Here is a 24,430-nt window from a genome sequence, read left to right on the forward strand (position 1 = left end):
ACAATTCATAATTATAATGTGAATATTGTTTTTGAAATTTAAAACTTAAAAACTTAATCTGCAGTGATTTTTTTACTGTAAATAAATGTATTTGTATTATTAGAATGTAATTTTCATTGACATCGAAAAAAGTCATGTGGTTACATAATGTATGACACTTGTAATGTATTACTTGTTAGATCAAAAGGTAATCTGATTTTGTAATGCACGTTATTGTAATGCGATTTATTACTCATAACATCAAAAAGTAATTGATTATGTAATGCATGTTACTTGTAATGCGTTTCCTTACTCATAACATCAAAAAGTAATCTGATGACGTAATGCACATTATTGTAATGTGTTTCTTTACTCATAACATCAAAAAGTAATCTGATTACGCAATGCATGTTACTAGTAATGCGTTTCTTTACTCATAACATCAAAAAGTAATCTGATTACGTAATGCATGTTACTTGTAAGGCGTTTCTTTACTCGTTACAACAAAAAGTAATCTGATTACGTAATGCATGTTACTAGTAATGCGTTTCTTTACTCATAACATCAAAAAGTAATCTGATTACGTAATGCGTGTTACTAGTAATGCGTTTCTTTACTCATAACATAAAAAAGTAATCTGATTACGTAATGCATGTTACTTGTAAGGCGTTTCTTTACTCGTTACATCAAAAAGTAATCTGATTACGTAATGCACATTACTTGTAGTTAATTACTTGTTAGATCAAAAAGTAATCTGATTAGGTAGTGCATGTTACAATACAATACTCGTAACATTAAAACAAATCTGATTATGTAATGCATGTTACTTGTAACACATTACCCCCAACACTGATCATTTCAGATGAGATTGAAAAAAAATGTATCGCTAGGTTTTCTCAGAGGAGGGCTATGATAGAAATGTGCATGTCCATCTTGAACATAATCAGAATGATCAGCTAATAAGGGTAAATCTCCATACTCTGGTGCACTGGAGGGAGCATCTGAGTGGTTTCCACAGTTGTACCTTGACAGACTGTAGAAAATTCTGATGGAATCACGTCCTCATGTTCTGATATCAAAGATACGCGAAGTGCAACTTGTATGAAGTTGTATGAAGCCTTTGCAATATTTTGCATTTATATTTTTTGTATATATTTTATAGTTTTCACATGATTTGATATAATTGTATTGATTAGTTTGTTAAATACACATACTTTATCTGTTCGATTATTGTATTATATTTAATACAGTATATCTTCAGTTTAAACCAACCGCATGCTGTCCACTCAAGTGGACATCTGAAAATCTCTTTGAAAAATTTGTAAAAAAATATGCAAAAAATATGCAAAACAATTTGAATTTGTTTTAAAATTATTTTCAATGGCATAAATGGACCATAATTATTGCATAAACATGAATAATTACCATCAAATCCTCTCAAAATACAATTTTACATTTTACAAATTTGACTAAATAAAACAATATCAGGCGTCCGGTCACTTTTGACCGCGAAGAGAATAAGAGTGACTCCCAAATGAGGAGCACCAGAGGGTTTCAAATGTCCTATTGGTTATTATACAGATAAATGTACGTGTCACTTGTTCAAGGCTTTGTATTGTTTATTGTGAATGTCATATGATTAAGTATAGTAGCCTACATTAGACATCTAATACATAATATACTCTGCGTCTTTTTGTAACAACATGAACAAAGGAAATAATATGTTCATATATACAGTCAAGTGGGAAACACTTTACAACATGTTACACATTTAATTATAGCCACACATGTTAGGAAATATGGTTGTCAATGCAAACATTGACTGTGAATGAAGCGAAATATATATTTTTTTTAAAGATAAAGATTAATCCAAAAAAAAAAAAAAAAAAGGTGCATATAACACTTACCTGAAGATGGTATGGGGCCGATAGTGTCACTGGCTTCACTCACTCCCACTTTACCCACTATCCTGTAGCGGATCGAGTACTGCTTTCCAGACTCCAATCCAGTCAGATTAAAGACTTCATCAGCTGTGTTTATGATAATCCACTGTTCCTTAGTGCCAGAATCTGCTTTCACCTGCTGGTACTCAACTCTGAACTGCACAGTTTCTCCAGTTGGGGACTTCTGCAGTTTCAGGATCACACCACGCTCCAGGACCTTTATCACTTCTGGTGGAGGAGGCTTCGACACGGGCTGGAACTGTGTGTCCGTCAGGTTCGCTGATTCATACAGATAGATAGAGGAGCCAGGACTGGAGGGATCAGAGATGGCAGAAATAATGAATCGATATCTCTTTTCATCTTTATTAGCCTCTGAAAAACTTCTGAAAAGAGATAAGTTCTCTCTCATCTTTGAGATGACATCAGGATGGTTGAACCACTTTTTGACAGATGCTAAAGTGCTAGAATGTGATTTCATTCCCACATTTAGCCCTTTAAACTCATCAGATTCCACAAACTTCTTCAGGGTTGAGAGATCTGGGTCTTCATACTTCAGAGATGTGAAGGTCAAGCACACCACAACATCAATATTAAGATTAAAGAGGATGGTGTTGAGACTGTTTGAGTCTTCAGTATTGATTCCCTCCAGCCTCTTGGTGTGAGAACTCAAGAGGTTAAGTTCAGCCTTTGCATGATCTAACCACTGGTTAAGCATGCTAGCATTAAAGGGGGAGCTGTAGTGGATCTTCAGGATGTCTTCCAATGAATGTTGCTCCTTCTCTCCTCCTCGTATAGCAGGCAAGACCTTTGCCACTTCTTTCAGGAGCACCGTTTTGTAAGTGCTAAGAGAGCCCTGAAATAAACGGAGCCTCTCTTTGATGTCTTTGAAAACATTTACCAGAGTTTTTCTGGAGAGGTCGTTGCATGTCCTCTGCACTTCTCCCAGCACCTCTATTATATCTTCAGTGCTGGAAACCAGACTTGTGCTAATTTCTCTCTCCAACTGAGCTGCTTTTGTATCCAGTAGAGAAAGAGGATAGAGCCAGACTTTTATTGGAACTGCATTCTGTGGATTCTCCTTCAGTATAGTGGGGAGCTTCTTGTACACCTCTAGGGCCTCCATGAAAGTGGTGGGGTTCTGCTCAAGGCGGACGTCACCATGAAATGTGCAGGCAGTCTTCTCAGCCACTTTCTTTTGAGCATCTGTCAAATTTACAGCTCTGTGTCCCTTAATGGAAAATAGAGGAATCTTCTCGACCATGACATTCAGTTCTCCCTCAATCTCCTGCTTGTCTTCCTCTTCTGAAAATATCCGATCAAACACCATGACGGCCTGAGCTCCGTATAGTACACCTGTGATCACATGAGTTGCAGTTTTCTGGTCAAAGACCTGAGGGTAGGTGATGTGTCCCACTCCCAGCTGAGTTATATTGAGCTGTTCGAATCTAGAGGTTTCACTGTAATACATTGTAACTCTGGACTGTTGGTTTGAGGATTTGGTGTCACGCAGGAACTTGGCAGATCCTCCCACCTCCACCAGCCCTGCCAAGAAGCTGGCCTTCAGGGAAGCACTCACATCCAGGAGACTGGACTTACTAGAGAGAGAGTCGGAGCTACTGAACTTCAAATCTGTCCTGGGCTGTGGACGACTGTCCAAATCTTCTCTCAATGATTTCTTATCCCACAGAGTGACACCTTAAATGAGAAATTACTTTTAGAGTTACTAGTGCAAAATGGCCATGCAAAATCAGTTTTTGTGTGTGTTTTTAGTAATTGTTGGTTTGGTGTGTTTGAGTGCTCATTGTTACAATTACACAGCAAAAGTTCAGTGACATTTTTATTTGTGCATGATAGAAAGCACACAGTGAACTCCGAGAAAACGCTATGCTTGAGGAAACAGTTTGTGCATAGGCAACTACAAATGATGTCTGTGAAAGAGACAGTGAACGCATTGAATAGGATATGTTTAGCTGGTGAATAGCATAGGCTACTATTACACAGTAGCGATAACATTAAGCGCAGCAGAATGAAATATAATATTCAGAAGTAAACAGCATAGCTGACTTACAGATTCAGTTAACATCCACAAATGAATAAGTGCGTCGATTCAGGGAGCTGTGCTCACTCAGTGTGAAGTGTGTGCTTCTTTTACCGATATATATTAACAATATCTTTTGCATTTCTAATTCAAACAACGTCAAACTTGGCACTGCACTTACTCGTGCCTGTAGCAAGACACCTGTTTGAAATCCATCGGACTAACGGTTCGAGAGATATACGAATAACACACACACACACAGGGTCACACACACACACACAGACAGACAGACAGACAGACAGACAGACGTTGCTGTAATTTATAGATAGATGTATGAGGAAGTGATTTACTGTTGAAGAAATATGCAGGTTTTATAGTGTTGTTAAACAAGGACTGGTAATTAGTGATGCAATATTTGATGAAGAGGGGAAAATAAACTTTTATTTATTTATATATTTTATGTTTGTAAAGCACCTGGAATGAAGGTATCCTTGCGGCAGTCATACAGCATACCAGGAAACAGAGGTCTTCCTAGAGCTGCCACTTCAATGGTCTGTGATGCCAGGGCTGCAGTAAATAACAAATAAAAGGTATTATTTATACTTAGAATATTTATCATATATTAACAAAATTATATCTGATGGTAACGAATACTGTTTAACTGTTTACCCGCCAGCATTTTAAAAAAAAGTTGCTAGCCACTGCCAGCATTTTTGATCATTTTCACAAAATTTTCATGATCCCAGAATATTTTGTTGTGTGAATATCTCAAACATGCAACATTTCAAAATAAAGAGCACACCCTCTGCTTTAAAAAAACAAAAAGGTTTTATTCTATCTCTATGCATTTCCTTTTTAAGTTAAAAAAAGAAACAATTTGAGCAAAAAGCTGAAAAAGCAAAAAAAAGTTTTTGTCAAAGACTACATCTAGATCTAATTCAGAACGATGATCAAAACATAGATGGATAGAGTAGATTGAGTCAACACCCTCAAAGCTTGCACAGTCCTATAGCTTGTCCTGGGTTGACTTTTCATTCAGTAACATTAGGCAGTTTGATTAATGCGCTATTTAATGTTGATGAATGAATGTTTCTGCTTCTTTTTCACCTGTGTTTTGATCAGGAGATTCGGTATTCTTTCAGAAGATGCATAATAGTGCCCCCTACTGTAAAACAGTGAAAACACGAAATGCCGGAAATTTCCGTCAATGGTGGGGAAAGAGTTAATACTGAAGAAATCCATTTTAAAATAAAGATGCAAGCAGTAATATGGGGTCAAGCAAGCACTGAAGCCATAGCAAGCACATGGCATGGCAAAGAAAATGGTCTTTGGAAATACAGATTTAAACTTTAAACTTTAACTATAATTATATCATATAAAATGCTTTATTTGCATGTACACATTTAAAAGACGCTTTTATCCAAAGCAACTTACAATAGAGTGTCTTACATCAATCACCAGAGCGAGCTGTGCTTGCACCTCCTATTCAGGCAAGCACAGCAGTTCCTGCTTTTGGCAGAAACCAAACTGCTCTTCCAGACAGCAATTTACTTTCTGGCTGAAGATTTGGAAACTTTGGGTCTTGTCCCTGAAAGGTAACAGCTCATAGATTCTGATCTCTCAACTGAGGATTTTGAGACACTTTTGACTTCCAGAGCTCCCACCACAAGAAAATTGTATGACCTAAAATTGCAGAGTTCCTTTGTAGGATCTTTCTGTGGTCCTGGAAAGTTTTTTTTAAAAATGTTTTTATTAGAGGCTCCATTTGAGCCCTTAGAGTCAGCCTCAGAGGGGCTTCTCACTTTTAAGGTGGCTCTACTATTTGCATTGACAAAAGAGTAGGAGATCTGCAGGCCCTGTCTGTAGACTTTGCCCCAGGTATGATCAGAGCTATTTTGCACACCTCCTGTAACCAGCTCCTGTAACAAGGTCGTACTTCCCTTCGCCGCATGAATCGCCATAGCAACAGAGAGGCTGCATCTACTATAACCAATCCAGGCTCTTAGGATTTATGTCGGGCCAGTGGCGTACATTCTCCTAATCTTTTGCAAGTGTGGATATCTGCAGGTTGGAGTTATGAGCATTATGAAAGTTTGGGGCATGCCGAATGGTAGGTGCGCGTAGAAGGGTCTCTATTATTGGTCGCGAAAGCTGTCGACCAAGGTGTGCGGCAGGGTTAGTTTCTGTTGTAGCAATTCACACCTCCAAAACACACCTCCTTTCTGCACGCCCATTGCTCTGACCTGCAGCTACCCCTGTCTTGTTTTCTGGTCTGCTTTAGTAACACAGTCACCAAGCAGTGCCTTTCCCATTGGATTATAGATGCTATCGCTCTGTCCTATGAGGCTCTCGTAATGGCTTTGCCTCTGGAAATCCACAAGGAGTGTAGCATCTTCTATAGCTCTATCTAGGGGTGGGCCCTGACATAAGGTTTGTGCTGCAGCCGGCTGGCCCTCTCCGCACACATTACGCAGGATTTACAGTCATGGGCTCAACCCCAGGGTCACAGGTCCTTCAGGGTTTACCAAGTCATGTCTGCATTCAACAGTTGTCTGTGCCAGTATTACACAGCCTTGTTGAGCAGACAATCTTCCTCAGTGTGGCAGCATTGGTAATGACATTCCCATAGTGTCAATGCCATGACAGAGTTGAGTTCCGAAAGGGAACGTTTCCGGTTACGCATGTAACTTGGTTCCCTGAAAGGGGAACTAGATGCTGTCATGGTGTTGACACTATGGAAATGTCATTTCCAACCCCTCTTAGGGAACCAGGTTATATTCGTAACCTGAGACAATTTTTCCTTCAAATGATATTGAATCTGTCCAGTGAAATAGCACATTCACATTTTGTAACAACATTTCAATCTTACCTGGATGTTTTTTATTTCCTTCGTCTGCTAAGAAATGAAGTCCTCTGTTGTCTTTATTTAAAATCTGAAGTTCATCAGGTTTGGGTTGTAACACTTCCTATTTTTGAAGGAATAGTTAAAAAAAAAAAAGTTAAAAAAAAAAACTTCCACAAAGGTTTTTTATCCTTAATCTCATGAAATACATCTGGTTACACTTGCACACTTACCTGTGCATTCACCACAGCTAGGGTCGCCAACCATAGATATGTACAGTAGATGCAGCTCGGCTGCTTCAGGTACGTCAAAAGTGCCGCCATCTTGGAATCGTCAACCAGGAGACCTGTTTGAATGTCAATGTGAAGGAGATGCCTGTCACGACCTTGTCTTGTTTAGTCATGGTCATATTCTGCTTAGTTTCCCCTGTCACACTTTGTTCTCATTCTTTGTTTGTTGTTTCTTAAGTGTTCCTTTCTAATTATTTATAGTTATAGGCTGCCTGCATTTTTCTTATAAAATAAAGGTAAAATTATTATTATTATTTTAATTACTATATTATATTTATTTTTAAATACTGTAATTTTATAATAATGAAATAGTGCAACCCTACAAGTAGGCACAATGGCCCTCATTTATCAAAAGTGCGTACACCAAATTTCCAGCGTACACCGGGCGTACACCCAAAACCACGGTGACTTTGAGATTTATCAATATGGACTTTGGCGTACGGCACGCTCAAATCCTACACCTGCTCAGGAGGTGGTGTACGCACGTTTTGAGTGCGGGAATGCGCAGAAAAACAATTCCTAACACCACAAAACGCACTGACAAACTAAAAGATATAATATATTATGACCCACTGTAAAAAAACAGCAACATAGTAATTATAAAATTAAGTGTTTATTTTTGTGCAACATGGACTTCAATGTTTAATTTGTGTGACTTTACCAAAGCATTTGAATTGTAGGCATATGTATTCCTTAAGTTGCGAGCCTGTGCGCTTTACCTGACGTTTTGTTTATACTTTCGCCTGGCTCCTCAGCGCGAGTCTCCGCAGACTGCGCGCGCACCTCCCCAAACGGACGAGGCGTTTATACTCGACGCGCTCGCCGTTGTACTATTCTTTGAAACGATGGTTAGGCCAGGGTTAGGCCCGGCAGGTGTGCACGGATTGGGTTTAGTAATGAAAGGCTTTCAATGACCAAAAAAATAATTCAGACTGACAAAACAATAAAAATGCCATTCTTCTTCTTTTAAATAATAATAATAATAATACAAATAATAATAACGACATTCTTCTTCTAAATAACAATAAGCGTCATTAATAATAAAAATCTAGAAATCAATTTTGTTTCTTTCCACTTCCCTGGTTTCGCTTTCTCTTTCTCAAAGAAGTTTCTCTTTAATTTGCCGTCTTCCGTGTGTCCATGGCGTAAAATGAGGGCGTGGGGGGAGCGGAGACTTGAATATATAGGGGCGTGTTATTCTAATAACGATCGATTTCAGCCGCGGCATTTATCAAGGGCAGGTATTGCGTACACCAGAATTTCAAAGGTACGCACAGCTTCATAAATCAGGCGATGAGAGGAGTGTAAGCATAATCTTACGCCAATATATACGCCCGTTTCTACGCAAGATTGATAAATGAGGGCCAATGTGAATGTCAAATCGCAATTTTAACCAGAATGTAACCAGATTTCCCCCCTAAACTGTGCAGCCCTATTTGCTCCTGATTTCAGCATGTTCACAGTTGTTGTTGTTTTTTTACAGGGACCAGATGCCACTGATGAGTCCTGCTGACTCCTCCTAACCTCTCCTAACCTTCTCTGATCAAGTCAAGTCAACCTTTATTTTTTATAGCATACAACCGAAGTTGACCCAAAGTGCTTTACAGATCAAGCAAGAATAAACTTTTTTCTTTTTAAATACAACATCATACATTATATCAGCTTCAAAAACCCATTTCATGATCTATTCAAAGCCAAAGAAAACAGATATGTTTTTAAAGAAGACTTAAAAATGGCTAGCGATGAAGATGACCTCACATGGAAAGGAAGACTATTCCATAATTGCAGACCCTTCACCAAAAAGGCACAGTCACTGCATACACTGTGCAATTTTCGTCCGATTTTGAGCCGAAATCTGACTCGTGCGACTCTTTTTCGGGTCGGGCCGATTTTCAGCTTTGTCATGCGTAGTTAATCGCACAGTGTTTGGGGGGATACGAGAGGCGATAAAACTCTCCTGACCGGCAATCGGATGGTCGGATGAATTTCTGGCATGTCAGACATTTTGGTTGCTCCTCGTGACTAAATCGCACAGCTGAAGCAGAGCTACGAACCGATTGCCCTAAACTCAGTGTGTTTTCCCTCACTGTGCCTGCGCGAAAACAGAAGTGTCACCATTTCATCTTTAATGTAGCAAGAAAGAAAACGAAAAGAGGGAGATCTTTAAGTTCTGTAGATATCAAACTAGCCACAAATTACTGTTGCCTACCTCCAGTTCGTGTTGCAAAATGGATAAACCATATTACCCATGTCTTTCAAGCCACCTGTGATGTAGCTACACCCTGTCTCTTTTATTAATTTGTTAAACAATGTTCATGTTACACAACCTGTTTTTGAAATAAAGCTGTTTTTAATTTTCATTGGTGACTGTTACGAGCCCATCAAATGAATTAAAATGGAACATCATAACTTATAAAGACCACAGAGATTCAGTGACGGTGCATAAAATATTTATTTATAAATGATTTAAATAATGAATAATTTGTCATAAGCAGAGCATGGTGGTAAAAGAAAGTAACAAAACAAACAAAAAGATTACCCTGCACCCACATATCTACCGGAGGAATAATACTTGCCTACCTCCCTTTCGAAAACAAAAGACAATGTTCTCCGTGAGTCTTCCGGGTCCTCTGACTGCTACCCTAACTAATCCTAAACTAAATAACATGTGAAAAACCCATCACCAATTACCACCAGCTCTAAATAAAGTTATAAACTGAATCTAACAGACGTGCATTCCACTCCGGGAACGGGCTTATGAAACACGATCATGAAGTCGACACAAGAAACTCCATAAAGAGGCATAACGGGCTGAGCACACGAGACACCTAACCTTAACCCTAACCCTCACCCTAACCCATCTGAAAAATGCATTAAATATAATTCTGAAGAAAGATTGGCAGTAGACGAGTGAATAGACCGGCTTTACATAAAGGCTGAGTGTATGTAGGGCGAGGGCAGGTTGACACAGACTCAAATATGATTGAATAATGGTCAGAAATGCCAGTATATAAAATCTCTAAATTGAACACAGAAAGACCATACAATAATACCAGATCTAATGTATGACCCTTGTTGTGAGTAGGATCAGTGATGTGCTGTACAAGGGTTAGTGACTCAGTGAGTGAGCTAAATTAATTTACCAGCAGTTTTGATGGACAGCATACATGGATAATAAAATTCCCAAGAGTGAGGAGTCTGTCACCACGAGTCACCAGTCCAGAGAGGAAGTCCGAAAATTGTTGAATAAAATCCTTGTTAAATTTGTGAGGTCTGTAGACGAGTACACAGAAAACAGGATCCAAGATGTCAATTTTTTACAACTTGGCCTCAAAACTGGAATACATGTCCATAGATAGCATTCTGCATTTAAAAGAGTTTTCAAAAACAGTTGCGACGCCACCGCCGAGTCCTGAAATCCATGGGGAATTTAGAAAGTCGCAGACTGGCGGTGTTACATCCCCCAAAGCCATTTGTTCGCCGGGGTTTGGTTTACGCTCTGTTGTTATGTATCGCCATCACTGTCCTGCATTCTCATTGGTTTACGCTCTGTTGTTATGGATTGCCATCACTGTCCTGCGTTCTCATTGGTTTACGCTCTGTTGTTATGTATCGTCATCACTGTCCTGCGTTCTCATTGGTTTACGCTCTGTTGTTATGTATCGTCATCACTGTCCTGCATTCTCATTGGTTTACGCTCTGTTGTTATGTATCGTCATCACTGTCCTGCATTCTCATTGGTTTACGCTCTGTTGTTATGTATCGTCATCACTGTCCTGCATTCTCATTGGTTTACGCTCTGTTGTTATGTATCGTCATCACTGTCCTGCATTCTCATTGGTTTACGCTCTGTTGTTATGTATCGTCATCACTGTCCTGCGTTCTCATTGGTTTACGCTCTGTTGTTATGTATCGTCATCACTGTCCTGCATTCTCATTGGTTTACGCTCTGTTGTTATGGATTGTCATCACTGTCCTGCGTTCTCATTGGTTTAGGCTATGTTGTTATGAATCGTCATCACTGTCCCGCGTTCTCATTGGTTTAGGCTGTGTTGTTATGAATCGTCATCACTGTCCTGCGTTCTCATTGGTTTAGGCTGTGTTGTTATGAATCGTCATCACTGTCCCGCGTTCTCATTGGTTTAGGCTCTGTTGTTATGAATCGTCATCACTGTCCCGCGTTCTCATTGGTTTAGGCTCTGTTGTTATGAATCGTCATCACTGTCCTGCGTTCTCATTGGTTTAGGCTGTGTTGTTATGAATCGTCATCACTGTCCTGCATTCTCATTGGTTTAAGCTCTGTTGTTATGTATCGTCATCACTGTCCCGCGTTCTCATTGGTTTAGGCTCTGTTGTTATGTATCGTCATCACTGTCCCGCGTTCTCATTGGTTTACGCTCTGTTGTTATGTATTGTCATCACTGTCCTGCATTCTCATTGGTTTACGCTCTGTTGTTATGTATCGTCATCACTGTCCTGCATTCTCATTGGTTTACGCTCTGTTGTTATGTATCGTCATCACTGTCCTGCATTCTCATTGGTTTACGCTCTGTTGTTATGTATCGTCATCACTGTCCTGCGTTCTCATTGGTTTAGGCTGTGTTGTTATGTATCGTCATCACTGTCCTGCATTCTCATTGGTTTACGCTCTGTTGTTATGTATCGTCATCACTGTCCTGCGTTCTCATTGGTTTACGATCTGTTGTTATGTATCGTCATCACTGTCCTGCATTCTCATTGGTTTAGGCTGTGTTGTTATGTATCGTCATCACTGTCCTGCATTCTCATTGGTTTACGCTCTGTTGTTATGTATCGTCATCACTGTCCTGCGTTCTCATTGGTTTACGCTCTGTTGTTATGTATCGTCATCACTGTCCTGCATTCTCATTGGTTTACGCTCTGTTGTTATGGATTGTCATCACTGTCCTGCGTTCTCATTGGTTTAGGCTCTGTTGTTATGTTTTGTCAAAACTGTCCTGCGTTCTAATTGGTTTAAGCTCTGTTGTTATGTATCGCCATCGCTGTCCCACGTTCTCATTGGTTTAGGCTGTGTTGTTATGAATCGTCATCACTGTCCTGCGTTCTCATTGGTTTAGGCTGTGTTGTTATGAATCGTCATCACTGTCCCGCGTTCTCATTGGTTTAGGCTGTGTTGTTATGAATCGTCATCACTGTCCCGCGTTCTCATTGGTTTAGGCTCTGTTGTTATGAATCGTCATCACTGTCCTGCGTTCTCATTGGTTTAGGCTGTGTTGTTATGAATCGTCATCACTGTCCCGCGTTCTCATTGGTTTAGGCTATGTTGTTATGAATCGTCATCACTGTCCCGCGTTCTCATTGGTTTAGGCTCTGTTGTTATGAATCGTCATCACTGTCCTGCGTTCTCATTGGTTTAGGCTGTGTTGTTATGAATCGTCATCACTGTCCCGCGTTCTCATTGGTTTAGGCTATGTTGTTATGAATCGTCATCACTGTCCTGCGTTCTCATTGGTTTAGGCTGTGTTGTTATGAATCGTCATCACTGTCCCGCGTTCTCATTGGTTTAGGCTCTGTTGTTATGAATCGTCATCACTGTCCTGCGTTCTCATTGGTTTAGGCTCTGTTGTTATGAATCGTCATCACTGTCCCGCGTTCTCATTGGTTTAGGCTGTGTTGTTATGAATCGTCATCACTGTCCTGCGTTCTCATTGGTTTAGGCTCTGTTGTTATGAATCGTCATCACTGTCCTGCGTTCTCATTGGTTTAGGCTCTGTTGTTATGAATCGTCATCACTGTCCTGCGTTCTCATTGGTTTAGGCTGTGTTGTTATGAATCGTCATCACTGTCCTGCGTTCTCATTGGTTTAGGCTCTGTTGTTATGAATCGTCATCACTGTCCCGCATTCTCATTGGTTTAGGCTGTGTTGTTATGGATCGTCAAAACTGTCCCGCGTTCTCATTGGTTTAGGCTCTGTTGTTATGGATCGTCAAAACTGTCCCGCGTTCTCATTGGTTTAGGCTGTGTTGTTATGTATCGTCATCACTGTCCTGCGTTCTCATTGGTTTAGGCTCTGTTGTTATGGATTGTCATAACTGTCCCGTGTTCTCATTAGTTTATGCTCTGTTGTTATGAATTGTCATCACTGTCCTGTGTTCTCATTGGTTTAGGCTGTGTTGTTATGTATCGTCATCACTGTCCTGCGTTCTCATTGGTTTACCCCCTGTTGTTATGGATTGTCATAACTGTCCCGTGTTCTCATTGGTTTAGGCTCTGTTGTTATGAATCGTCATCACTGTCCTGCGTTCTCATTGGTTTAGGCTGTGTTGTTATGAATCGTCATCACTGTCCTGCGTTCTCATTGGTTTAGGCTCTGTTGTTATGAATCGTCATCACTGTCCCGCATTCTCATTGGTTTAGGCTGTGTTGTTATGGATCGTCAAAACTGTCCCGCGTTCTCATTGGTTTAGGCTCTGTTGTTATGGATCGTCAAAACTGTCCCGCGTTCTCATTGGTTTAGGCTGTGTTGTTATGTATCGTCATCACTGTCCTGCGTTCTCATTGGTTTACCCCCTGTTGTTATGGATTGTCATAACTGTCCCGTGTTCTCATTAGTTTATGCTCTGTTGTTATGAATTGTCATCACTGTCCTGTGTTCTCATTGGTTTAGGCTGTGTTGTTATGAATCGTCATCACTGTCCTGCGTTCTCATTGGTTTAGGCTCTGTTGTTATGGATCGTCATCACTGTCCCGCATTCTCATTGGTTTAGGCTGTGTTGTTATGGATCGTCAAAACTGTCCCGCGTTCTCATTGGTTTAGGCTCTGTTGTTATGGATCGTCAAAACTGTCCCGCGTTCTCATTGGTTTAGGCTGTGTTGTTATGTATCGTCATCACTGTCCTGCGTTCTCATTGGTTTACCCCCTGTTGTTATGGATTGTCATAACTGTCCCGTGTTCTCATTAGTTTATGCTCTGTTGTTATGAATTGTCATCACTGTCCTGTGTTCTCATTGGTTTAGGCTGTGTTGTTATGTATCGTCATCACTGTCCTGCGTTCTCATTGGTTTACCCCCTGTTGTTATGGATTGTCATAACTGTCCCGTGTTCTCATTAGTTTATGCTCTGTTGTTATGAATTGTCATCACTGTCCTGCGTTCTCATTGGTTTAGGCTCTGTTGTTATGAATCGTCATCACTGTCCTGCATTCTCATTGGTTTAGGCTCTGTTGTTATGAATCGTCATCACTGTCCTGCATTCTCATTGGTTTAGGCTCTGTTGTTATGGATCGTCAAAACTGTTCCGCATTCTCATTGGTTTAGGCTGTGTTGTTATGTATCGTCATCACTGTCCTGCGTTCTCATTGGTTTAGGCTCTGTTGTTATGGATCGTCAAAACTGTCCCGCGTTCTCATTGGTTTAGGCTCTGTTGTTATGTTTCATCAAAACTGTTCCGCATTCTCATTGGTTTAGGCTGTGTTGTTATGTATCGTCATCACTGTCCTGCGTTCTCATTGGTTTACGCTCTGTTGTTATGGATCGTCATCACTGTCCCGCGTTCTCATTAGTTTATGCTCTGTTGTTATGAATTGTCATCACTGTCCTGTGTTCTCATTGGTTTAGGCTGTGTTGTTATGAATCGTCATCACTGTCCTGCATTCTCATTGGTTTAGGCTCTGTTGTTATGAATCGTCATCACTGTCCCGCGTTCTCATTGGTTTAGGCTCTGTTGTTATGTTTCATCAAAACTGTTCCGCATTCTCATTGGTTTAGGCTGTGTTGTTATGAATCGTCATCACTGTCCCGCGTTCTCATTGGTTTAGGCTCTGTTGTTATGGATCGTCAAAACTGTCCCGCGTTCTCATTGGTTTAGGCTGTGTTGTTATAAATCGTCATCACTGTCCTGCGTTCTCATTGGTTTACCCCCTGTTGTTATGAATCGTCATCACTGTCCCGCGTTCTCATTAGTTTATGCTCTGTTGTTATGAATTGTCATCACTGTCCTGTGTTCTCATTGGTTTAGGCTCTGTTGTTATGAATCGTCATCACTGTCCCGCGTTCTCATTGGTTTAGGCTCTGTTGTTATGAATCGTCATCACTGTCCTGCGTTCTCATTGGTTTAGGCTCTGTTGTTATGAATCGTCATCACTGTCCCGCGTTCTCATTGGTTTAGGCTCTGTTGTTATGAATCGTCATCACTGTCCTGCGTTCTCATTAGTTTATGCTCTGTTGTTATGAATTGTCATCACTGTCCTGTGTTCTCATTGGTTTAGGCTCTGTTGTTATGAATCGTCATCACTGTCCCGCGTTCTCATTGGTTTAGGCTCTGTTGTTATGAATCGTCATCACTGTCCTGCGTTCTCATTAGTTTATGCTCTGTTGTTATGAATTGTCATCACTGTCCTGTGTTCTCATTGGTTTAGGCTCTGTTGTTATGAATCGTCATCACTGTCCCGCGTTCTCATTGGTTTAGGCTCTGTTGTTATGAATCGTCATCACTGTCCCGCGTTCTCATTAGTTTATGCTCTGTTGTTATGAATTGTCATCACTGTCCTGTGTTCTCATTGGTTTAGGCTCTGTTGTTATGAATCGTCATCACTGTCCCGCGTTCTCATTGGTTTAGGCTCTGTTGTTATGAATCGTCATCACTGTCCTGCGTTCTCATTGGTTTAGGCTCTGTTGTTATGAATCGTCATCACTGTCCCGCGTTCTCATTGGTTTAGGCTGTGTTGTTATAAATCGTCATCACTGTCCTGCGTTCTCATTGGTTTACCCCCTGTTGTTATGAATCGTCATCACTGTCCCGCGTTCTCATTAGTTTATGCTCTGTTGTTATGAATTGTCATCACTGTCCTGTGTTCTCATTGGTTTAGGCTCTGTTGTTATGAATCGTCATCACTGTCCTGCGTTCTCATTGGTTTAGGCTCTGTTGTTATGAATCGTCATCACTGTCCTGCGTTCTCATTGGTTTAGGCTCTGTTGTTATGAATCGTCATCACTGTCCTGCGTTCTCATTGGTTTAGGCTCTGTTGTTATGAATCGTCATCACTGTCCCGCGTTCTCATTGGTTTAGGCTCTGTTGTTATGAATCGTCATCACTGTCCCGCGTTCTCATTGGTTTAGGCTCTGTTGTTATGAATCGTCATCACTGTCCTGCGTTCTCATTGGTTTAGGCTCTGTTGTTATGAATCGTCATCACTGTCCCGCGTTCTCATTGGTTTAGGCTCTGTTGTTATGAATCGTCATCACTGTCCTGCGTTCTCATTAGTTTATGCTCTGTTGTTATGAATTGTCATCACTGTCCTGTGTTCTCATTGGTTTAGGCTCTGTTGTTATGAATCGTCATCACTGTCCCGCGTTCTCATTGGTTTAGGCTCTGTTGTTATGAATCGTCATCACTGTCCCGCGTTCTCATTAGTTTATGCTCTGTTGTTATGAATTGTCATCACTGTCCTGTGTTCTCATTGGTTTAGGCTCTGTTGTTATGAATCGTCATCACTGTCCCGCGTTCTCATTGGTTTAGGCTCTGTTGTTATGAATCGTCATCACTGTCCTGCGTTCTCATTGGTTTAGGCTCTGTTGTTATGAATCGTCATCACTGTCCCGCGTTCTCATTGGTTTAGGCTGTGTTGTTATAAATCGTCATCACTGTCCTGCGTTCTCATTGGTTTACCCCCTGTTGTTATGAATCGTCATCACTGTCCCGCGTTCTCATTAGTTTATGCTCTGTTGTTATGAATTGTCATCACTGTCCTGTGTTCTCATTGGTTTAGGCTCTGTTGTTATGAATCGTCATCACTGTCCCGCGTTCTCATTGGTTTAGGCTCTGTTGTTATGAATCGTCATCACTGTCCTGCAGTCTCATTGGTTTAGGCTCTGTTGTTATGAATCGTCATCACTGTCCCGCGTTCTCATTGGTTTAGGCTCTGTTGTTATGGATCGTCAAAACTGTCCCGCGTTCTCATTGGTTTAGGCTCTGTTGTTATGTTTCATCAAAACTGTTCCGCATTCTCATTGGTTTAGGCTCTGTTGTTATGAATCGTCATCACTGTCCTGCGTTCTCATTGGTTTACGCTCTGTTGTTATGTATCGTCATCACTGTCCTGCGTTCTCATTGGTTTACGCTCTGTTGTTATGTATCGTCATCACTGTCCTGCGTTCTCATTGGTTTACGCTCTGTTGTTATGTATCGTCATCACTGTCCTGCGTTCTCATTAGTTTATGCTCTGTTGTTATGTATCGTCATCACTGTTCCGCATTCTCATTGGTTTAGGCTCTGTTGTTATGAATCGTCATCACTGTCCCGCGTTCTCATTAGTTTATGCTCTGTTGTTATGTATCGTCATCACTGTTCCGCATTCTCATTGGTTTATGCTCTGTTGTTATGTATCGTCATCACTGTCCCGCGTTCTCATTGGTTTAGGCTCTGTTGTTATGAATTGTCATCACTGTCCCGCGTTCTCATTAGTTTATGCTCTGTTGTTATGTATCGTCATCACTGTTCCGCATTCTCATTGGTTTAGGCTCTGTTGTTATGAATCGTCATCACTGTCCCGCGTTCTCATTGGTTTAGGCTCTGTTGTTATGTATCGTCATCACTGTCCTGCGTTCTCATTAGTTTATGCTCTGTTGTTATGAATTGTCATCACTGTCCTGTGTTCTCATTGGTTTAGGCTGTGTTGTTATGAATCGTCATCACTGTCCTGCATTCTCATTGGTTTAGGCTCTGTTGTTATGTATCGTCATCACTGTCCCGCGTTCTCATTGGTTTAGGCTTTGTTGTTATGTATCGTCATCACTGTCCTGTGTTCTCATTGGTTTAGGCTCTGTTGTTATGAATCGTCATCACTGTCCCGCGTTCTCATTAGTTTATGCTCTGTTGTTATGAATTGTCATCACTGTCCTGTGTTCTCATTGGTTTAGGCTGTGTTGTTATGTATCGTCATCACTGTCCTGCATTCTCATTGGTTTAGGCTCTGTTGTTATGAATCGTCATCACTGTCCTGCATTCTCATTGGTTTAGGCTCTGTTGTTATGAATCGTCATCACTGTCCCGCGTTCTCATTAGTTTATGCTCTGTTGTTATGAATTGTCATCACTGTCCTGTGTTCTCATTGGTTTAGGCTGTGTTGTTATGTATCGTCATCACTGTCCTGCATTCTCATTGGTTTAGGCTCTGTTGTTATGAATCGTCATCACTGTCCCGCGTTCTCATTAGTTTATGCTCTGTTGTTATGTATCGTCATCACTGTCCCGCGTTCTCATTGGTTTAGGCTCTGTTGTTATGAATCGTCATCACTGTCCTGCATTCTCATTGGTTTAGGCTCTGTTATTATGTATCGTCATCACTGTCCTGCATTCTCATTGGTTTAGGCTCTGTTGTTATGTATCGTCATCACTGTTCCGCGTTCTCATTGGTTTAGGCTCTGTTGTTATGAATCGTCATCACTGTCCTGCATTCTCATTGGTTTAAGCTCTGTTGTTATGTATCGCCATCGCTGTCCCACGTTCTCATTGGTTTAGGCTCTGTTGTTATGAATCGTCATCACTGTCCTGCATTCTCATTGGTTTAGGCTCTGTTGTTATGAATTGTCATCACTGTCCTGTGTTCTCATTGGTTTAGGCTGTGTTGTTATGAATCGTCATCACTGTCCTGCATTCTCATTGGTTTAGGCTCTGTTGTTATGTTTCATCAAAACTGTTCCGCATTCTCATTGGTTTAGGCTCTGTTGTTATGAATCATCATCACTGTCCTGCGTTCTCATTATTTTAGGCTCTGTTGTTATGTATCGTCATCACTGTCCCGCGTTCTCATTGGTTTAAGCTCTGTTGTTATGTATCGTCATCACTGTCCTGCGTTCTCATTGGTTTAGGCTGTGTTGTTATGAATTGTCATCACTGTCCTGTGTTCTCATTGGTTTAGGCTGTGTTGTTATGAATCGTCATCACTGTCCCGCGTTCTCATTGGTTTAGGCTCTGTTGTTATGTATCGTCATCACTGTCCTGCATTCTCATTGGTTTAAGCTCTGTTGTTATGTATCGTCATCACTGTCCTGCGTTCTCATTGGTTTAGGCTGTGTTGTTATGAATTGTCATCACTGTCCTGCGTTCTCATTGGTTTAGGCTCTGTTGTTATGTTTCATCAAAACTGTTCCGCATTCTCATTGGTTTAGGCTCTGTTGTTATGTATCGTCATCACTGTCCCGTGTTCTCATTGGTTTAGGCTCTGTTGTTATGTATCGTCATCACTGTCCTGCGTTCTAATTGGTTTAGGCTCTGTTGTTATGTATCGTCATCACTGTTCCGCATTCTCATTGGTTTAGGCTCTGTTGTTATGTATCGTCATCACTGTCCCACGTTCTCATTAGTTTAGGCTCTGTTGTTATGTATCGTCATCACTGTCCTGCGTTCTCATTGGTTTAGGCTCTGTTGTTATGTATCGTCATCACTGTCCCGTGTTCTCATTGGTTTAGGCTCTGTTGTTATGTATCGTCATCACTGTCCCACGTTCTCATTAGTTTAGGCTCTGTTGTTATGTATCGTCATCACTGTCCCGTGTTCTCATTGGTTTAGGCTCTGTTGTTATGTATCGTCATCACTGTCCCACGTTCTCATTAGTTTAGGCTCTGTTGTTATGTATCGTCATCACTGTTCCGCATTCTCATTGGTTTAGGCTCTGTTGTTATGTATCGTCATCACTGTCCCACGTTCTCATTAGTTTAGGCTCTGTTGTTATGTATCGTCATCACTGTCCTGCGTTCTCATTGGTTTAGGCTCTGTTGTTATGTATCGTCATCACTGTCCCGTGTTCTCATTGGTTTAGGCTCTGTTGTTATGTATCGTCATCACTGTCCCACGTTCTCATTGGTTTAGGCTCTGTTGTTATGTATCGTCATCACTGTCCTGCGTTCTCATTGGTTTAGGCTCTGTTGTTATGTATCGTCATCACTGTCCCGCGTTCTCATTAGTTTAGGCTCTGTTGTTATGTATCGTCATCACTGTCCTGCGTTCTCATTGGTTTAGGCTCTGTTGTTATGGATCGTCATCATCGACAAGGAGTTGTGTAGCTCTGAAAGGAAGGGCCTGATCCTCCTAATGTTGTACAAGGTAAATCTACATGACCGGGCAGTTCTAGCAATGTGGTCTGTAATACTGTAATTTTCCAGATGTGCTGGATTTAGAGTGGGTTTCTCTTTTAGTAAAGAGAGAGAATGGGAGAAGGAAGTTTGTGTGAGGTGGACCTGGTCACCACAGACCCAAATCTTCTCAGCTGTTGCTACTGTCATATGCTGCACTGTCTCTTCATGTGGCACATTATGTTTGGCACATTGTATGGGTCACTATATCATAACAGGGTAATACAATGTGTAATCAAGTGATGACTGATTAACAGTAATGTAAATGCTAAATGTCCTAATACCTGTTGATACTACAACAATGCAAAGCATATGCTCTTAACCTTGCAGTTTTTCACATATCATGTAAGACTCAATTTCTCTATTTCTTTGCACAAAACTCTCCAGAAAGTGTCATTAAATGGTTTATTTTTCAAATAAAATTCCAGAGGGGGGCATACCCCCGGACCCCCTAGGGAGATCCCCCCCACATAATAAATCCCAATTTAACCCCTGCTGATAATGGTCAGATAAGTATGATTTAAATCATGCTAATGCAATTCCACTAATGCCAACATAATTTTCAGAGTCTATTTAAAAGAATGTTGTGGTCGATAGTGTCAAATGGAGCACTAAGATCGAGTAACACTAATAGAGAGATACAACCATGATCGGATGATAAGAGCAAATCATTTATAATGGTTTATTGTTTAATTTTTTTTTACCATTTATTATGGTACGGTCTAAATCCTGACTGAAAATCCTCGCAGATATCATTTCTTTCTAAAAAGGAACACAGTTGTGGAGATACTGCCTTTTCTAGTATCTTTGACAGAAAAGGTAGATTTGAGATCAGCCTGTAATTGACTAATTCTGTACGATCAAGTTGCGTTTTTTTAACAAGGGGTCTAATCATAGCCAGCTTAAAGGTTTTTAGTACGTATCCTAGTGAGAAAGATGAATTAATGATATTAAGAAGAATTAACATTCTGACTCATTCTGCTAGCACAGGACACACACACACACACACACACACACACACACACACACACACACACACACACACACATATCAGTAATATAAAAGGTAAAAGATAATATAATAGTTAAATACAACTTTGCACTTTTTAGTATTTCGAGTTTCAACTTCATGGTTTCAAGTCAAGTCAAGTCATCTTCATTTATATAACGCTTTTAACAATGTAGATTGTTTCAAAGCAGCTTTACAGAGATATTACAATATTTTCACAATTACTAATGTCTATCCTCTGAAAACTTGCTTTAACTTTTTCTTTCAGTGAACATGTAGATTGATTTGCTGAGCATTGTATTAACCTTCTCTTAACCTTTACTCCAAAACACACTGACACTGCCTGTTGATATTGTTTTAAAATCACATCTTACCTGGAGTCTCTGTTCCTGATATGGTAAGAAGTCTGAGGCTGTAGTTATAGTTAAGTTCTGCTACTGAGGAAATGTCTCATGAAAAAGTGTGTTGTCAGAAAAAAGTGTTCTCAGAAATGTTGAGAAAGGTTGGAGGGGACGTGGCCCAGTGGTCATTGCCCCTTTGACCTTGAAATGCTTTCTGGCAGTATACAATCATTTTTGGCAGTATACTGTGTTTGTGTGGCTATAGTGCCAGGGCTGAATTTTTGTCCCAGTCCGCCCCTGCATATAGGCCTACAATATACATTATATTCTGTATCAGATTATGTTATCTTATATCCCACCTGGATTTAATACATATGCAAATATAGCAGACAATATAATCAGGGCATGGAGGCGCCGGCGCGATCACTTGCATTGCACGTGAACTGAAGCTCGTCTCATAAATGAACCAAAACTCAGCGTATAGGCTAGATGCCTCACAGACATGAGAAATATATCATTTGTGCCAATGAGGCCACAACTCGTGTGATGTGTAGTCTGGTAAACAGATTCACATACTGATCAATGATATAAAATATACAAGTATGTGATCATAATTAAAGTAATTGAGAAGAATATTTTAGGTGTTCTGTTTAAAATATATATAATTTATATTATAGGGATGTGTAGTGTTAAATTATTTAAATAATGCTTCCTCAATAATCATTTCCCTTTTTATGCATCGGATGAGGTTTTAAAAAAAATTTATACTGCACGACATTCGAAGCTTCTAACGTCATCAATCACATGGTAGTGTCATTTCGATACAAGCATCGGTACAGTGTGTGATACAATAGTTCTACAAGGCTTAAAGGAAGGGTAGGTAGGTTTTTTCTAAAAAACTTTATCAAATCAGGCATTAGGGGGGCCGTCCAATTTTACTTATTGTAATAATTAATAAAAGGTTGCCAAATTGAGTAAAATTTTTGTTCTTTCTTCCTTAAAGAATATTTAATTTTTTCCAATTGTAAATATTGCATTACGTCTCTAAGAAGGTTTTGGTGAGTAGGAGGAATTTTATTTTTCCAGTTTAGTAAAATTAGACGTCTGGCTAGCAACATCACAAAACACAATACATTAATTTGTGAGCTGTTCAAATGTATATCTGTAGGTACAACACCAAATAGTGACATTACTGGATCTGCTGGGAGTCTAACATTAAAAATTGCTGACAAAGTCTCAATTATTTTAGACCAATAGAGGGTGATGTGGGGACAGTCCCAAAATGTATGTGACAATGAAGCAGGGGCATAGCCACAACGTTCACAAGAGGCGTCCATTCCCGGAAACATCCTGGATAGTCTTTGTTTGGAAAGGTGTAATCGGTGCAGGATTTTAAACTGCAGCAGACCGTGTCTGATACAAACTGAAGAGGAGTGGACCCGCTCTTGAGCTTCGATCCATTGGTCGTCTGTGATGTTTATTCCCAAGTCTTCACTCCAAGCATCCTTTATATGGTCAAGTGTAGTTGTACTATCTAGCTGTGAAAGGTAATTATATATTCTAGAAATAGAACCTTTTTTAAGTGGGTTGTTCAATAATACATTGTTCATAGGACATACTTCAGGCTGATTGGGAAAAGAGGGAAATGTTGCTTTAGTAAAGTTGCGCATTTGCAAGTATTTAAAAAAGTCTTTGTTATCAATATTAAATTTATGTATTAATTGTTCAAATGTTGGAAATATTTTATCAATGAAGAGGTCTTTAATTGTGTGCACTCCTTTAAGGTCCCATTGTTGAAATGTTTGACCTGAAAACAGCTTATGTGCTTGATTACCAATTATTGGTGTAAGGACTGAACATTGATTCCAATGAAAATGTCTTCTAATCTGAGACCAAATTTTTAGTGAGTGGGACACAACAGGATTCTGAGCCTTAAATTTAGAAAGATCAGAGGTGTAATGTATTAATGATTTCAATGTATTAGGAGAAAAAGCTTGATTTTCCATCTGTTCCCAATCAGGTTTGTGAGATCCATTCCAAAATGACATACATCGAATATTACAGGACCAATAATAGAGCCGGAAGCTGGGCAATCCCATTCCTCCTATGGGTTTGGGTCTTTGTAAAAAGGATTTTTTAATTCTTGATATCTTTTTATTCCAAATAAAGGACGCAATTAAAGAATCTATTTTGGTAAAAAATTTCTTATTAATCAAAATTGGAACACACTGAAATAAAAATAAATATTTCGGTAAAACATTCATTCTTATAATATTAATTCGGCCAGCGAGAGAGATCGGGAGATTAGACCACCTCTCGATCTGTTGCTCCGTTTGTTTATATAGGTTTACAAAGTTTTTGCTGAAGAGGCCAGATATTTCCTGTGTGATATTTATTCCGAGATATTTAAAACAGTCTGAAACAGCAAAGGGAAAAGGGGAGAGTGTATGTACTTGATCTTTTGCCCTAGAGCTGATCGGAAACAATATGCTTTTTGACAGGTTAATTTTATATCCTGATACTTTACCGAAGTCCGATAGCATGGTCATAATTTTTGGTAGAGACAGAGATGGATCTGAAATATATAGAAGCAGATCGTCTGCATATAAGGACACCTTATGCTCCTTATCTCCTCTTACAATCCCCTTATAATCCCCCGTAGAGCGCAGCAAAATAGCAAGAGGTTCTATGACCAGCGCAAACAACAAGGGAGATAAAGGGCAGCCTTGTTGTGTTGGACGGTGAAGAGGAAAAGAGCAAGAATCCATATTATTTGTGTGAACACATGCTTTAGGTTGAGCATAAAGTAGTTGTATTAAAGAAATGTAGTAGGGGCCAAATCCAAACCTCGACAGGGCCGAGAAGAGAGAATCCCACTCG

General features: G+C 40.1%; 1 protein-coding gene across 1 annotated transcript in view; it reads right to left on the reverse strand.

Annotated features, from left to right (window-relative positions):
* LOC308686335 (neoverrucotoxin subunit beta-like) overlaps positions 1–21,695 on the reverse strand; it is a 40,654-nt gene extending 18,959 nt beyond the window's left edge. Inside the window, exons 1-5 of the mRNA XM_081394735.1 lie at positions 21,584–21,695; positions 7,036–7,148; positions 6,830–6,926; positions 4,435–4,527; positions 1,887–3,617 (exon numbers count right to left, since the gene is read on the reverse strand). Coding sequence (XP_081250861.1) covers positions 1,887–3,617; positions 4,435–4,527; positions 6,830–6,926; positions 7,036–7,125 — 2,011 coding nt within the window. The 5' untranslated portion in view covers positions 7,126–7,148; positions 21,584–21,695. The remainder of the gene's footprint in view (positions 1–1,886; positions 3,618–4,434; positions 4,528–6,829; positions 6,927–7,035; positions 7,149–21,583) is intronic.
* Positions 21,696–24,430: the final 2,735 nt, after the last annotated feature.

Source organism: Scardinius erythrophthalmus (assembly GCF_964197995.2).
Source record: "Scardinius erythrophthalmus genome assembly, contig: HAP1_SCAFFOLD_165, whole genome shotgun sequence".
NCBI lineage: Eukaryota > Metazoa > Chordata > Actinopteri > Cypriniformes > Leuciscidae > Scardinius > Scardinius erythrophthalmus.